The sequence below is a fragment of the Pristiophorus japonicus genome, chromosome 10 (assembly GCF_044704955.1).
Source record: "Pristiophorus japonicus isolate sPriJap1 chromosome 10, sPriJap1.hap1, whole genome shotgun sequence".
Lineage (NCBI taxonomy): Eukaryota > Metazoa > Chordata > Chondrichthyes > Pristiophoridae > Pristiophorus > Pristiophorus japonicus.
Genome location: NC_091986.1, coordinates 109,641,000 through 109,657,673, shown reverse-complemented (window position 1 = coordinate 109,657,673; position 16,674 = coordinate 109,641,000). Strand labels below are relative to the sequence as shown.

Sequence of the window (16,674 nt, the reverse complement as noted above, 5' to 3'; positions counted from 1 at the left end):
CATTACCATCCCAAAATCTCAAAAGCTGAAAATCCACCCTTAAGTTTTTACAAGCACATTATGGAGTGCCACATGTTCATACAAAACTAATGTTAAATGATCAGCTAAATACCATAGGTACATTGTTATATAATTAGGCCATTCAGTCCCAACAAGCTGATCATGGCTAATCTGTACCTTAACTCCATTTCCTTTTTAACTCCATTTAGCTGCTTTTCTCCATATCCCTTACACAACAAAAAATCTATCAATCTCAGTCTTGAAATTTAGCTTCAAAATAGTCTAAACAAGGATCCTGACAACCTACAATTCCAATACTCATAACACAAAATACAAGAACTACCATGACAGTAAGAAAAACCCTCTCCTCTGCCTCTGCCTCTGCCAATATTTCTCTGAGAATTGCAAGAGTAACCCAGGGTGATTCTCCTTTTGAGGAGTACTTGCCAGCACTGTTGGTGAAAAGTTATCACTGTGGTTGAAAATCATGTCTTAATACTTGTGGCACAGTGTAATAGTGTTTCAACATACTGTACCACAACATTATTTAAACAGCACTTTCTAAATGTACACAGTATATTGTGCTTTCCTGTATTATTAAATTTATTACAATAAAAATAAAGCCATTATTTTTGGCTCTGTTACACACTCTGCTTCCTTCCTTGTAACTCTACCCCCACTCCATCTCAAGTCGCTGACCCATCGCCTACATCCTCGTTAAACTACACTGGCTCCCAGTACATTAAATTTAAAATCCTCAAATGCATCCATGATCTCGCCCCACCCTATCTCAGCAACTTCTTCCAGTCTTGTATCAACTCCTGCATTCTTCAATCTTCCAACTCTGACCTTTTGTGCTTCCCAGTGTCCTCCTCCTCCCCCTTTAATTCACTCCATCATTAGTAAGAGGTTTGCTGCTTCAGCCCTACTCTCGAGCTCCATCCCTAGAGTCTCCACCCCAACGCTCCTTTCTCCACCTTGAAAGACCTTAAAATCAATCTTTTCAAAATGCTGTCAGTCACTCCAAATCTTTCTCAATGGTTGATGTACACTCCCCAGTTTAGTCCTAATTATTGTTTTCCTGCCCCCCCACACCCCGGAAAATGCCTTCAGATGCATAAAGATACTAAACAAATGCATTGATCGAAAGTATTTTGTTCATCTTTGTATGATATGGCAGAGAATGCAACTGTATTCTATACAAACCTAGATACTGTAATAGTTTGAAGACCTATTATGATATATTTTGAGCATAGTTAATAATGAGCATTGTGTTGGGAAATGAAACACTTTTCCCTTTTTACTAGAGAAAAAAGTGCTTATAAATGATCCGTCAAGTGAAAAACTAAGCCTGACTTACTGCATCGGTTTTGACCCACATGTGCTTGCTCTGTGTACAGCCTGCTTGGGCCAGGAAAGAATCAAAATCAGAAGTTTTTCGCTTACAACAGCTCCAATATTTCATTCTGGAAAAAAGATTGTTAATTGCAGATATTTTAAATGATGAATTGCAAAATTGAGAAAAAAAAGATAGTACAGCAAAATGTCATCACTCGAGAAATAATCTTAAACTTTATTATATGATTATATTCATGTAGTACTGAATTGTCACAAGATCCTTAATATCTGATATCTGCACATTTATCAGTATCTCTCACTCACTCATTTAAACTTTAAAACTACTTGGTGCCAGCCTGGTAGCAGACCGGAACTATTACATCAGTCCACTAACCCACTTGTGTTATGAGTGGAATTATCTGTTCCCAGGCTACTGTAGCTTGAAGTCTTAAAATGTTTATTTAAATTGTATTCTTTCGCATGAGAATTTCCCAAAGGAATGCCAATCCTACCAGTTGGAGCTGCTGTACATTACAGTGGAACACAGACAGGTAAAAGGGAAAAAATAAAAATGAGTGCCACGGAAACAGAATTTTAAAAATGCACAAAACAAATCTAAAAAGAAAATGAAAAAGTAAAACAAATAACATGAATAATATTTACCTAGCTGAGAGAAACACAGCTTTAAAAAGGTGCAGGAAAGCATTTCCGGCGGCACTGTACCTACTGAGGGGTGCTCTCTGGGTGCCTGGACAGGTTGTACAGGCACCCAGCAATGACCTTGTACATGGTGCAACACAAGAATTTCCAGGGCAAGATGAAAATACTAACATACCCCCAAATGCTTAAAATCCCTTCCTCCGAGACTTCTGTCATGGAACTGCGCAAGCCTCATACTATCCCAGCATAAGCACAGTACAAATCAGCCTCAAGACCTCAACCACCGATTTTCTGCTCACATATCAGTCAAGAGACAGGAGCAAACTTATGCTATTATTTTAATGGAAAACAGCAAAGAGGAAACATACTTACCCTTCGTGGAAAATGGGCACTCCGCTGTGATAAACGCAAACCTCTTCATTGCTGCCTGTATCTAGAAATGTCTTCAGGGGATGGATGAGGGCAAAATTTGAAGATATAAATCAGAAAACAGAGCTTAAGTGGTTAGTAAAATACACAACATTCCTGACAACATATTTCTCAAAATTAGTTCTGGTTTGGACTATTAGAAATTTAATTTCTCCAGAATAGTGACCAAACAGCAAATGGATAGGGTACACTACACCAAATTGTATTTCAATGTAGGGCGATTCAACTGGGCTGCATTCTTGAATCACCCATAAATAAATCATGCAATGAATAAACACATTCCAATTCTTTTAAATTAATAGCAAACCTGATTAGACGTCAATATAAATTCAAGGTAAAGTGAAATAAAGGTCACACGACTACAATTATTGCTTACTATCAGCGAAATATTATTAGATTCAAACAGAGATAAAAGTACTTAAAACATCAGACGTTGGACTGGAATCAGTGCTCAGGATGCAAAAAAAAAAAAATCGCATCTTCAAGAGTGAAGATTTTGCATTCTTTACATTAAAATATCCTCCACGTGCCAGGAGTAAACCCAGTTTGATAGTGCAGGGAGAATAACAATAGACAAATCATATTGGTGTCATCACAGTGCCAAGATGCTGCAAAGGCAATATCTATCTGGCTATAAAATGTAACTGGAGCCTCCTTTTGGCTAACACATTAGTAATTTTCCAAGAAGAAATAGAAGATATCAACTATAATTATGATCTGCATTTGTTGAAATACAGCAAATCCTTACACAGAATTAGGATTTACCATAATTCATGGAGAAAATAATCACCTACGTAACAATTTCTTCAAGAAATTCAGGCTGTTGCAGTGCCATTTTGGTAGTGACCTGGTGTCATTTTATTATATTCAAATGCTCACTTTGGACTGTACCCTTAATTCTTTGATCAGAAGAGGCAACACACACTGTGAACAATATAACACAGAAAAAACAAACAGCAGTGCTAAAACTTCAAGAAGAAAATGTATACTTTTTTTTGTATAACAGGGCATAGTTCCCCTTGATTCTGCTTACCTTGTTACAACCTGCATTTTTACATGTGGTTCCAATCTTTACTTCATTACTATCCTCTTCTATAAAAGATACAACATTTTGTTTTAGTATATAAGTATTCAATATTGGGGAGGGTGGTGGGATGGAGGAGAAAATTAAATTTTTCTCATTCATCTCAAAGATATTGCAATACTAAGATTTTCATTATCCTACTACTTCTCCTATTTGTGCAAACAGAAGACACTGACAATTATAAAAGAGAAGCTAGAACTTGCTCTTATGCCAATGTTGCCACCGATAGGCACCATCAACATCAATATAGCCCCCAAAGCAATGACAGCAACAGAAGCAGCGCCGCAGAAAAATCAACATCGGGGCACTCAAGACCCAGCTAAGAGAGCCCTATACAGCCAACGCCTCACTGATAACCTGGCAACCTTTGATGACCGAGACGCAGAGTGCCCACAGCGCTTGGTCTGCCCTCCAGGACCACGGCTTGCGAAAAGACGCTCGGCAGTCAACCAGGAGACAGCAGGACTGGTTTGATGAGAATGACCAGGAGATTTAAAACAGAGATGAGAAGAAATTTCTTCTGAGGGTTGTGAATCTGTGGAATTCGCTGCCTCGCGAGAGCTGTGGAAGCTGGGACATTGAATAAATTTAAGACAGAAATAGACGGTTTCTTAAATCGATAAGGGGTTATGGGGAGCGGGCAGGGAAATGGAGCGGAGTCCATGATCAGATCAGCCATGGTCTTATTGAATGGCGGAGCAGGCTCGAGGGGCCGCATGGCCTACTCCTGTTCCTATTTCTTATGTTCTTATCCAAGAGCTAATAAATCACAAGCGCGGGGCATTTCTGAACCCAAAACAACCTGATCAGAAGAGGCAACACATACCATGAGTAACGTGAGCAATATAACACAAAAGAATAAATAGCAGTGCTAAAACAGCAAAAAGAAAATGGATACTTTTTTTTTTAAATAACAGGGCGTAGTTCCCTTTGATTCTGTTTACCTTGTAACAACCTGCATTTTTACATGTGGGAGCAGCAAAGCAGCTTTACACGTGGCTTAAGGCCGAGGTCCAACAAAAAACCCGCGACCTAAAGAATAGATGGTGGGTGGAGAGAGCACAGGAGATTCAGCAGCTGGCCAACAGCCATGACGTGCGAGGATTCTTCACCGAAGTCATGTCCACCTACGGCCCAAGCATCCAAGGTCCCACCCCACCGCTGGCCAAGAACGGGGAGACACTCATCAAGGACAATGAGGCAGTCAGGACCCGCTGGAAGGAGCACTTTGAAGATCTCCTTAATCGAGACTTTGCCTTTGACACGAGTGACCTCGACTCCATCCCGCAGCATGCTACCCACCATCATCTCAGCAAAACCCCAGCTCTGCAAGAGGTAGAAAAGGCCATCCGTCAGCTCAAGAACAAGGCATCTGGAGCGGATGGAATCCCCGCTGAGATACTAAAGTATGGCGGAGAGGCACTATTGGCACGAATGAATAACCTCATCTCTCTCATCTGGAAGGAGGAGAGCATGCTGGGAGATCTGAGAGATGCAGTAATCGTGACCATCTTTAAAAAAAGGGGACGTCCAACTGCAGCAACTACAGAGGAATCTCCCGGTTATCAGCCACTGGGAAAGTCATCGCTAGAATCCTCCTCAACCGTCTTCTCCCTGTGGCTGAGGAGCTCCTCCCAGAGTCACAGTGCGGATTCCGTCCACTACGGGGTACAATGGACATGATCTTTACAGGGCGACAACTGCGAGAAATACAGGGAACAGCACCAACCCTTGTACATGGCCGCCTTTGACTTTACAAAGGCCTTTGACACTGTTAACCGCGAGGGACTATGGAACGGTCCTCCTCCATTTCGGCTGCCCCCAAATGTTTGTCGCCATCCTCCGCCTGCTCTACGATGGCAAGCAAGCCATGATCCTGAGCAACGGATCCAACACAGACCCAATCAACATCCGAACCGGAGTCAAGCAGGGCTGCGTCATCGCGCCAACCCTCTTCTCGATCTTTCTCGCTGCCATGCTCCACCTCACACTCAACAAGCTCCCCGCTGGAGTGGAACTAAACTATAGAACCAGTGGGAACCTGTTCAACCTTCGTCACCTCCAGGCCAGATCCAAAACTGTCCCATCCTCTGTCGTTGAACTACAGTACGCAGACGACGCTTGCGTCTGCACACATTCAGAGACTGAACTCCAAGTTGTTGTACAGCTTTCTTGCTCTTTTCACTTTGTTGCTTTAAACGTTGAATTACATACACACTCAGTTGTAGTAAAGGCAGGATCAGGTCTTTTATTTAAACATTCATACTAAACAAACCAAGTATGAAAGTTACTGAGACACTTCACAAAGGCTTGCTCTGATTTCCGTGGCTGTTTGGGAGGCACACACCTTCTGAAATTCCAGTAGTGTCTAATGTATGTGTGTCAAACTCATCTTTATACGAAAAAAAGCCTGTGAACTCTTATTTCTTTGCATAGTACATTTAGACAATTAACATGCAGACGATGTATAATCAAAAATGGCATTGTCCTGAAATCACAACTAACTGCTTTCTGAATTACTATACACAAACCAGATCGTTTAACATACAATGTCATCAAATTATTATTCATAGTAACAAGTTACACTTAAATACTCAACATACAGATCGACTCCCACCATGAAGTACTGTAAACACACAAGTGATCAGATAAGACACATTTCAATGGCTAAATGGCTCCATATCATCCAGCAGCCTGTTTCGATCCAAACATCCTGGTTTTAATCCAAACTTCAATCTTCCAACTTTTAACCCTTTCGATATCTCCAGACACAGCCGAAGCAAAGCGTTTCAGAAATGTGGGCTTGCGCTCCCACACAAGTCATCGTCAACATCTTCACCGAGGCCGATGAAAGCATGGGCCTTACACTAAACATCCATAAGACAAAGGTCCTCCACCAACCTGACCCCGCCACACAGCACTGTCCCCCAGTCATCAAGATCCACAGCATGGCCCTGGACAACGTGGACCACTTTCCATACCTCGGGAGCCTATCAGCAGCAAGGGCAGACATCGAAGACGAGGTTCAACACCGCCTCCAATACGCCAGCGCAGCCTTTGACCGCCTGAGGAAGTGTGTTTGAAGATCAGGCCCTCAAATCTGGTCCCAAGCTTATGGTCTACAGAGCTGTAGTGATACCTGCCCTCCTGTGTGGCTCAGAGACGTAGACCATGTACAGTAGACACCTCAAATCACTGGAGAAATGCCACCAACCATGCCTCCGCAGATCCTGCAAATCCCCTGGGAGGACTGATGCACCGTCAGTGTTCTCAATCAGGCCAACATCCCCAGCATCGAAGCACTGACCACACTCGACCAGCTCCGTTGGGCGGGCTACATGTGTCCGTATGTCAGACACAAGACTCACAAAACAATAGCTCTACTCAGAACTCCTACAAATCAGGCGAGCCCCAGGTGGGCAGAGGAAATGTTCCAGGGACACCCGCAAAGCCATCTTGATAAAGTGCAACATCCCCACCGAAACCAGAGAGTCCCTAGCTAAAGACCGCCTAAAGTGGAGGAAGAGCATCCAGGGGGACACTGAGCGCCTCGAGTCTCGTCGCCAAGAGCATGCAGAAAACAAGCGCAGGCAGCGGAAGGAGTGTGCGGCAAACCAGACTCCCCTCCCCACCCGTCCTTTCCCCCAACTTCTGTCTGTCCCACCTGCGACAGCGATTGTGATTCCTGTCTTGGACTGTACAGTCACCTGAGAACTCGCTTTTGGAATGGAAGCAACTCTTCCTTGATTTCGAGGGAGTGCCTATGATGATGGTGGATATGCAACAGCCAATAAAAACTATAAACATGGATTAATGGATTAAAGTCCAAAATGACTCGCCTTTATTTGCTCCATTGTCAGCAGTTAACTTGAGTCTTTCTAGTGCTTGCTTCAATAACGGTGAAACCTTTTGTTCCAGTTTTACCAAAGGGGTATCCGGACTATTAGGAAAAAAAAATTACATGTTCAATCCTTTTGTGGTTGTCACTTATGTGCACACAGTTTAATTGAGTTTTTTTTTAAAACAAGAAATGACCCAGAATTATGAGATCACCTGCCACCAATATTTCTTTTATAAGAAGCCATGACAAGTTTTCCCAAGTGCAACTGCACTACCAAGGACATTGACATGATAACCTCTCAAGCAGCAACAGGCTCATCTTAGGAGTTCAAAAACAATGTCAAAAGTGATCATATCAATCTTCAGTCTTCGAATCTCAGCCCACTCGAAAACAGACCACCAGAACCAGTTTACAGCCAGAGGCCAATTTGGAATACAATACAATTCAGAATGGACAGTGCCACCCAAGACAGAGGAAACATGGAAAATATATTAACATTTTTTTTTAAAAAGTGGAAAAGTGTGAATAGGTTATAATTAGAAATAGGAGTTAAAACAATTTTTTAAAAAGTAAGCATATATAGTATCGAATCCTGCCCTAAATTTTCCTGCTCTTCTCAAAAGGATTGTTCCACAAGTTAACAATTCTGATTAAATGGCTATTTCTCAGCCTAGACAGCAACTGTTTGCAGATCATTGCAAAAGAGCTCCATTCCGTCCTCATTCAACATCCGCTCATATGGGCTCAAGTTTCGGCTCGAGTTGCTCCTATTTTTTTTGGAGCAACTAGTTTAGTATGGAGTATCTTAGAAATCGCAATTCTCGGCATTTAGTTTGCTCCAGTTCTAGATAGTTCGAATAGTTTTGTTTTAGTACAATTTTTTTTTCCCAAAAGGGGGCGTTACCAGCCACTTAGGCCCGTTTTGCAAGTTTAGGCGGCGAAATGTTACTCCATTCTAAGTTAGTTTGGAGTAAGCATCGATTTTTGTATGCTCAGAAAAACCTTGCCTACACTTTATAAATTAGGCGCAGGTTGCGAGATAAAGGGGAGGGGGAAAGAGAAGGGAAGTTAGCGGGAAGATAGGGGATTTTACAAAGCATTAAACACTTCACTTTTACCAATAAAGAGCCATCATCAATAATAAATAATAAATAATCAATAAATCAACCAATAAAATCAAAAATCAGTAAATAAAAAATTAAAAGTTTCTACTCACCTATCGCAGCACCGGGAGCCCTCCAACAGCCTGCTGAAGAGCTGCTCGGGCTGGGCCCGCCCCCAGGAGATGCCGGTCGGGCGGGCCCTGCCGCCGAGGATTTCGGGCGGCGCCCGCCTCCAGCAAGATGCCAGGCGGGCCCGCCGCGGAAGAGGCAAGGGCAGTCAGGCCACTCGGCCAGGGATAGGGTCGTCGCCCGACCGCCCAGGAGCTACTGCGCATGCGCACAGCTGCCGGCACTCTTTTTGGCGCAGGGCTGTGGCTCCGCCCCCTGCAGCTCCTGCTGCGCCGAGCCGAGCTGGAAACTGCCCGACATATATCCAAGAATCGTGAGATAAGTATTCGGTGCAATTTCTGTTCCACAAATTAGGCAGGCCTCTTCGATGTGCGCCGTTCTAGCGGGGGTCCGAAACTTGAGCCCATTAACTTACCAGCAATGTCAATAGACAGAAATAGGAACCTGATTAACCTTTCCCGTCCCTAGCCCAACACAAGAAAAGTGTAACTAATAGTTACTGTAAAAAAAAACTACTCCCAAACAAGTAGCTCATTAATATAATATTGAAGTTTGCTTCAGTGTCACAACCCTTGAGCTGAATATTTTTACCCAGGCTGAGGATTAATATTTGGAAGAAAAATCTTACTACAAAACCAAAAAATAAAGTTAAAAGACCTTTGGAAAACACAAGCGAGGTTAAAAATAAGGTTCTTTCAAGGTATATTAAATCACTAATCAAATTAGTTTAGCTATTATTTATACAGTCCATCAGTGTCTTGTCTTCTGTCATTTTGGAGATCAGGAATATACGTTGGCAACCTGTACCATTTATAGCGCATAATCCAACAGTAAATAGAGGGCTCATTGTTCACTATGGCCCACTATCTAAGAAATCTGGCAAAAGTTTCAGTTCGTGGGAAACACAAGCTTGCCTATCGAAGCTGAAATTTGTAGAGAACACGACTAAAGAATTTTGAGAAGGAGTACAAACTGTAACTATACAAATAAAACTTAATGCAATTACACAGATTTCAAATGCTCACAATGATTTGATACTCCATCACAATTTTGTTCAAAGGCATATCTTTTCCCAACAACAAATGAAGGTAGGTTTATATTCTCTCTTTTTTTTCTTTTTTTAGAAAAAAGGTTTACCTTGGTCTTATAATTGCTTCAAATGGTCTTCGGCTCTGATTAAACTTAAGTTTTAGCTCTAGTTCTTTTGAGGTCTTCTCCTCTAGTTCTTTTGAGGTATGCACATCAGTTTTGACAGGCTCAGGGGGCCTTTCATTGCAGTGCTGTCCTTTTGTGCAACCCTAAAAAAAAAAAATTGAGCTTTCACACACAACAAAGTTGTTTGATTTCCTTCAAAACATAGCCTGTGAGAGATTGAAGTCAAACTATTTCTGTAAAACATAATGGTACTGTTACAAATTTGGGTCTCGCATATGGTCTCATTGTACGGTGGCACTAATCACTTCCGTAAGCGATCTGAGCAAGGTGCCTATACTGCCCAATATCTAACTATACAATAGCGTAACTCAGAACGTAACAATGGAAACCATTGTGCTCAAGTTCCTGGAGTGAACCCAGAACCTTCTGACTCAGAGGCGAATGTGCTACCCACTGAGCCACGGCTGACACCAATTAGTCACTCTGGCCTGGTGATTGAAAATACATTTAAATTTGAGCACAATAAAGTGACATTTCTAGTAGCTAACATTCTGTTGTCATCACGAAGCAGCATTTGGTAAATTTAGAATTCTTATCTGTGCTCCCTACTGCATGCTCTCATGTGTCAGGAGAGGGAGAGAAATAAATCCAGTAAAGTAGTTTTGTGAATAAAGTGCAATGAGAACAGAGTTTAATTTTGTACCAATTTACTCCATTATTGTTATTAGTTCTGTTAGAACAATGGCACAGAACTGGGACCAGATTTCATGTTGAAATTAGTGTTACCTGTATTTAACTTCTCATTTAAGAATATTTAAGGCTACATTAGAACAACTATGTTTTGCCACACAAAGATGCTATCAGTATCCTACTTCTAACCTGTCATAAGACCAGGAAGCAAATGACTTCAAAGTGAGGTACTAGAAAGACAGGCTGTATTTAAAGTAGATAAGCCCCCAGAACCGGCTGCGATGCATTTTCGTATGCTGAGGGAGGAAAGGGTGGAAATTGCAGAGCTACTGACTCTAATCTTCCAATCCTCCTGAGATAGAAGGATGGTGCCAAAGAACTGCAAATGTTACACCCTTGTTCAGAAAAGGGTGCAAGGATAAACCCAGCAACTGCAGGCCATCAGTTTAAAGAATGCAAAAGGCAGGAGGCAACAGAGCAGAGTAGCACTGGGGTAAGTGTAAACCACAAGGTGATAGGAAGGGACAATATGTATGAATATAAAGGGGCTGCAGGAGGGGTCAAAACTAAAAATCATGGTTTAAAAACTCTACCTAAATGCACAGAGCATTCGAAATAAAGTAAATGAGTTGACGGCACAAATCATTACAAATGGGTATGATTTGGTGGCCATTACAGAAACGTGCCTGCAGGTGGCCAAGACTGGGAATTAAACATACAGGGGTATCTGACAATTCGGAAAGATAGACAAGAAGGGAAAGGAGGTGGGGTAGCTCTGTTAATAAAGGATGATATCAGGGCAGTTGTAAGAGACGATATTGGCTCTAATGAACAAAATGTTGAATCATTGTGGGTGGAGATTAGAGATAGTAAAGGGAAAAAGTAACTGGTGGGCATAGTTTATAGGCCCCCAAATAACAACTTCACGGTGGGGCGGGCAATAATCAAGGGAATAATGGAGGCATGTGAAAAAGGAACGGCAGTAATCATGGGGGATTTTAACCTACATATCGATTGGTCAAATCAAATCGCACGGGGTAGCCTTGAGGAGGAATTCATAGAATGCATAAGGGATTATTTCTTAGAACAGTATGTTACAGAACCTACAAGGGAGCAAGCTATCTTAGATCTGGTCCTGTGTAATGAGACAGGAATAATAAACAATCTTCTAGTAAAAGATCCTCTAGAAATGAGTGATCATAGTATGGTTGAATTTGTAAGACAGAATGAGGGTGAGGAAGTAGTGTCTCAAACGAGCGTACTATGCTTAAACAAAGGGGACTACAGTGGGATGAGGGCAGAGTTGGCTAAAGTAGACTGGAAACACAGACTAAACGGTGGCACAATTGAGGAACAGTGGAGGACTTTTATGGAGCTCTTTCATAGTGCTCAACAAAAATATATTCCAGTGAAAAAGAAGGGCGGTAAGAGAAGGGATAACCAGCCGTGGATAACCAAGGAAATAAAGGAGAGTATCAAATTAAAAACCAATGCATATAAGGTGGCCAAGGTTAGTGGGAAACTAGCAGATTGGGAATATTTTAAACGACAGCAAAGAATGACTAAGAAAGCAATAAAGAAAGGAAAGATAGATTACGAAAGTAAACTTGCGCAAAACATAACAGATAGTAAAAGCTTTTACAGATATATAAAACGGAAAAGAGTGACTAAAGTAAATGTTGGTCCCTTAGAAGATGAGAAGGGGGATTTAATAATGGGAAATGTGGAAATGGCTGAGACCTTAAACAATTATTTTGCTTCGGTCTTCACAGTGGAAGACACAAAAACCATGCCAAAAATTGCTGGTCACAGGAATGTGGGAAGGGAGGACCTTGAGACAATCACTATCACTAGTGGGGTAGTGCTGGACAGGCTAATGGGACTCAAGGTAGACAAGTCCCCTGGTCCTGATGAAATGCATCCTAGGGTATTAAAAGAGATGGCGGAAGTTATAGCAGATGCATTCGTTATAATCTACCAAAATTCTCTGGACTCTGGGGAGGTACCAGCGGATTGGAAAGCAGCTAATGTAACGCCTCTGTTTAAAAAAGGGGGCAGACAAAAGGCAGGTAACTATAGGCCAGTTAGTTTAACATCTGTAGTGGGGAAAATGCTTGAAGCTATCATTAAGGAAGAAATAGCAGGACATCTAGCTAGGAATAGTGCAATCAAGCAGACGCAACATGGATTCATGAAGGGGAAATCATATTTAACTAACTTACTGGAATGCTTTGAGGATATAACGAGCATGGTGGATAGAGGTGTATCGATGGATGTGGTGTATTTAGATTTCCAAAAGGCATTCGATAAGGTGCCACACAAAAGGTTACTGCAGAAGATAAAGGTACGCGGAGTCAGAGGAAATGTATTAGCATGGATAGAGAATTGGCTAGCTAACAGAAAGCTGAGAGTCGGGATAAATGGGTCCTTTTCGGGTTGGAAATCGGTGGTTAGTGGTGTGCCACAGGGATCGGTGCTGGGACCACAGCTGTTTACAATATACATAGATGACCTGGAAGAGGGGACAGAGTGTAGTGTAACAAAATTTGCAGATGACACAAAGATTAGTGGGAAAGCGGGTTGTGTAGAGGACACAGAGAGGCTGCAAAGAGATTTAGATAGGTTAAGCGAATGGGCTAAGGTTTGGCAGATGGAATACAATGTCGGAAAATGTGAGGTCATCCACCTTGGAAAAAAAAAAAAACAGTAAAAAGGGAATATTATTTGAATGGGGAAAAATTACAACATGCTGCGGTGTAGAGGGACCTGGGGGTCCTTGTGCATGAATCCCAAAAAGTTAGTTTGCAGGTAATCAGGAAGGAGAATGGAATGTTGGCCTTCATTGCGAGAGGGATGGAGTACAAAAGCAGGGAGGTCCTGCTGCAACTGTATAGGGTATTGGTGAGGCCGCACCTGGAGTACTGCGTGCAGTTTTGGTCACCTTTCTTAAGGAAGGATATACTAGCCTTGGAGGGGGTACAGAGACGATTCACTAGGCTGATTCCGGAGATGAGGGGCTTATCTTATGATAGATTGAGTAGACTGGGTCTTTACTCGTTGGAGTTCAGAAGGATGAGGGGTGATCTTATAGAAACATTTAAAATAATGAAAGGGATAGACAAGATAGAAGCAGAGGTTGTTTCCACTGGTCGGGGAGACTAGAACTAGGGGGCACAGCCTCAAAATACAGGGGAGCCAATTTAAAACCAAGTTGAGAAGGAATTTCTTCTCCCAGAGGGTTGTGAATCTGTGGAATTCTCTGCCCAAGGAAGCAGTTGAGGCTAGCTCATTGAATGTATTCAAATCACAGATAGATAGATTTTAACCAATAAGGGAATTAAGGGTTACGGGGAGCGGGCTGGTAAGTGGAGCTGAGTCCACGGCCAGATCAGCCATGATCTTGTTGAATGGCGGAGCAGGCTCAAGGGGCTGGATGGCCTGCTCCTGTTCCTAATTCTTATGTTCTTAACCTCGCTAGTGGTAGCTTTTAGAAACAATAATCAAGGACAAAATTAAGTCACTTGAACAAGTGTGGATTAATTAAGGAAAGCCAGCATGGATTTGCTAAAAGCAAATTGTGTTTAATTAACTTGATCCAGTTTTTTTTGATGAAGTAACAGAGAAGGTGATGAGGGCAACGTGGTTGATGTTGTGTACATAGGCTTCCAAAAGGTGTTTGATAAAATGCCAGACAATAGGCTTGCCAGCAATGCTGAACCCATGGAATAAAAGGGACAGTGGCAGCATGGATACAAAATGAGCTAAGTGATAGGAAACAGCGAGTAGTGGTGAACAGTTGTTTTTCGGACTGGAAGAAGGTACATAGTGGTGTTCCCCAGTGGTCGGTATTAGGACCGCTGTTTTTCTTGATATACATTATGATTTAGACTTGGGTGTACAGGGCACAATTTCAAAATTTGCAGATGATAATACTTGGAAGTATAGTGAAGAGTGAGGAAGATAGTGATAGACGTCAAGAGGACATATAGGCTGGTGGAATGGGCGGACACGTGGCAGATGAAATTCAACAAAGAAAAGTGCGAAGGGATACATTTTGGTCGAAAGAACGAGGAGAGGCAATAGAAACTAAAGGGTACAATTCTAAAGGGAATGCATAAACAGTGAGACCTGGGGATATACGTACACAAATTGTTGAAGGTGGCAGGGTATGCTGAGAAAACGATTAAAAAAGCACACTGGATCCCAGTTTTCATAAATGGAGGCATAGAGAACAAAAGCAAGGAAGTTGTAATGAACCTTTATAAAACACTGGTTCTATAGTGTCCAATTCTGGGCAGTGCACTTTAGGAAGGATGTGAAGGCCTTAAGAGAGAGTGCAGAAAAGATTTACAAATATGGTTCCAGGGATGAGGGACTTCAGTTATGTGGATAGATGGTTGAGAGATTTGATAGAGGTGTTCAAAATCATGAGGGGTCTACAGAGGAAAGAGAGAAATTGTTCCCATTGGCAGTTGGATCAAGAACCAGAGGACACAGATTTAAAGGTAATTGGCAGAAGAACCAAAGGCGACATGAGGAAAAACTTATGATCTGGAATATAGTGCCTGAAAGGGTGATGGAGGCAGATTCAATCGTGACTTTCAAAAGGGAATTGTATAAGCGCCTGAAGGAAAAGAAATTGCAGGGCTACAGGGAAAGGGCAGGGTGGGGAGTGGGACTCGCTGAATTGCTCTTGCAGAGAGCCGGCACGGGCTCGACAGGCCGAATGGCCTCCTTCTTTGCTGTAACCATTCTATGATTCTATGAAATCAAACAGCAAAGGAATGAAAATATATCAGCTACACCTAAAATAATCTTACCGCAATATTCAAGAAATCTGAAAAATCTCTAGTTCGTCGCTTACAACAAGACCATCCCTATGGAACAAAAGAACCTTGTAAGTTAGAACAACAGAATTTTTGTTTGCTAAATGTTACTTTAACTAGATTTCAGTACTTGTCACAAAATTCTACGTGAAAGTAGTAAAGTTTGTGACAATCACAGAGGTTGTGAAAACAACTTTTATTGAACCCCCAAATCACAAGCTTTGCCATATGGAAAGGCAGACACAAAAGTTTATACCATAAACATAAGTATCCTTATGAATTATGCGACTTAAATCGGTTATCTTAACAAAATTTATACTTTATTCTTGGCATTTCTTCTTTCCACATAAGATCAAGATTTTTCACCATTACTGCCTTTGATCAAAAGTGTTCGTGACATTCCTTTTGTAACACAAGCTCCTCACAAACAAAAAACAAGAAACTAGCTTAGGAGAGTAATGTCAGATTTAAATAGATGCGCAGAATATTGATCTCGGTTGGCAAAAGCTTAAGACACTGCATCCGCAGTATTTTGCTTTTGTATGATAAATTCAACTTTTGCTAGATTGAGTCGCTTTGATCATGATCTGCACTTATGAGGCACAATAGCTTTTAAAACAGTAAGTATAGTTCAATGAATTAACCTACAAGTTGTGTCGTGTAGCATCCTTCAGTTCGCATTTTTGGGGGAACTATACTTCAGCAAATAACTACGTTTTTATACGAGTGCCATTGATCAGAATCTATGGGCCCAAATTCCCCCAACCCCTCTTTCATCTCGAGATGCGCTGACTTTGTGCGCTTAAAACGGCACCAAAAAACTTACCAAGGATTCTGGTCGCTCTGCTAGTCGAGTGAGGGGCGGAGCTACAGCCCTGCGTTGAAAACAGTGCTGGCAGCTGCGCGTATGCGCAGTGGAGTCTGCACGCATGCGCAGTAGCTCCTCGCCTTCCCAGCACGTCGCCACCCCTATCCCTGGCCGAAGGGACGGCTCGATGCTCACCACCCCAATCCCTGGCCGAAGGGATTTCAGCATGGCTGCAGTAAAGGTGTGTAGATGTGGCCTCAGAGTCAGTGTGTTCCTGCCCCCGATCACAATCCAGTGACACCTGTTGGAATCGCATGTGTGAGAACGTCAGTCAAGCAAGGATGGGATCAGGCACAGCAGTGATGCCTCACCGCAGCTGAACAGCCTGTTGATACTCACTTACACGGGAATAATTGGCGATTGGGCAGGGGGTGCCTGTGCAAAGAATCAAAAGCCTCCAGAGACAATAGCAGGAGTGGCATATCTGTCAGACAGGTTCCCATGGAATCCTGTTGTTTAGAAGCACCAGCAGCCATAGTGAATCGCTTAGCAGTGTGCACAGTTGCATACACGAGGTGACTTAAGTTTTATTTATTATTGATGGTTTTAAT

At 42.2% G+C, this 16,674-nt stretch overlaps 1 protein-coding gene across 4 annotated transcripts in view; it reads right to left on the bottom strand.

Moving 5' to 3' along the window:
- The window catches only part of LOC139275059 (cysteine and histidine-rich domain-containing protein 1-like), a 64,935-nt gene that overhangs the window by 20,555 nt on the left and 27,706 nt on the right, over positions 1-16,674 (bottom strand). For 3 of the 4 annotated variants that reach the window (XM_070891997.1, XM_070891999.1, XM_070891995.1), the window contains exons 3-8: positions 15,250-15,306; positions 9,722-9,882; positions 7,351-7,451; positions 3,461-3,519; positions 2,371-2,441; positions 1,361-1,466 (exon numbers count right to left, since the gene is read on the bottom strand). In XM_070891997.1, the coding sequence (XP_070748098.1) occupies positions 1,361-1,466; positions 2,371-2,441; positions 3,461-3,519; positions 7,351-7,451; positions 9,722-9,882; positions 15,250-15,306 (555 nt within the window). The remainder of the gene's footprint in view (positions 1-1,360; positions 1,467-2,370; positions 2,442-3,460; positions 3,520-7,350; positions 7,452-9,721; positions 9,883-15,249; positions 15,307-16,674) is intronic. The other variant, XM_070891998.1, reaches the window with a different exon arrangement.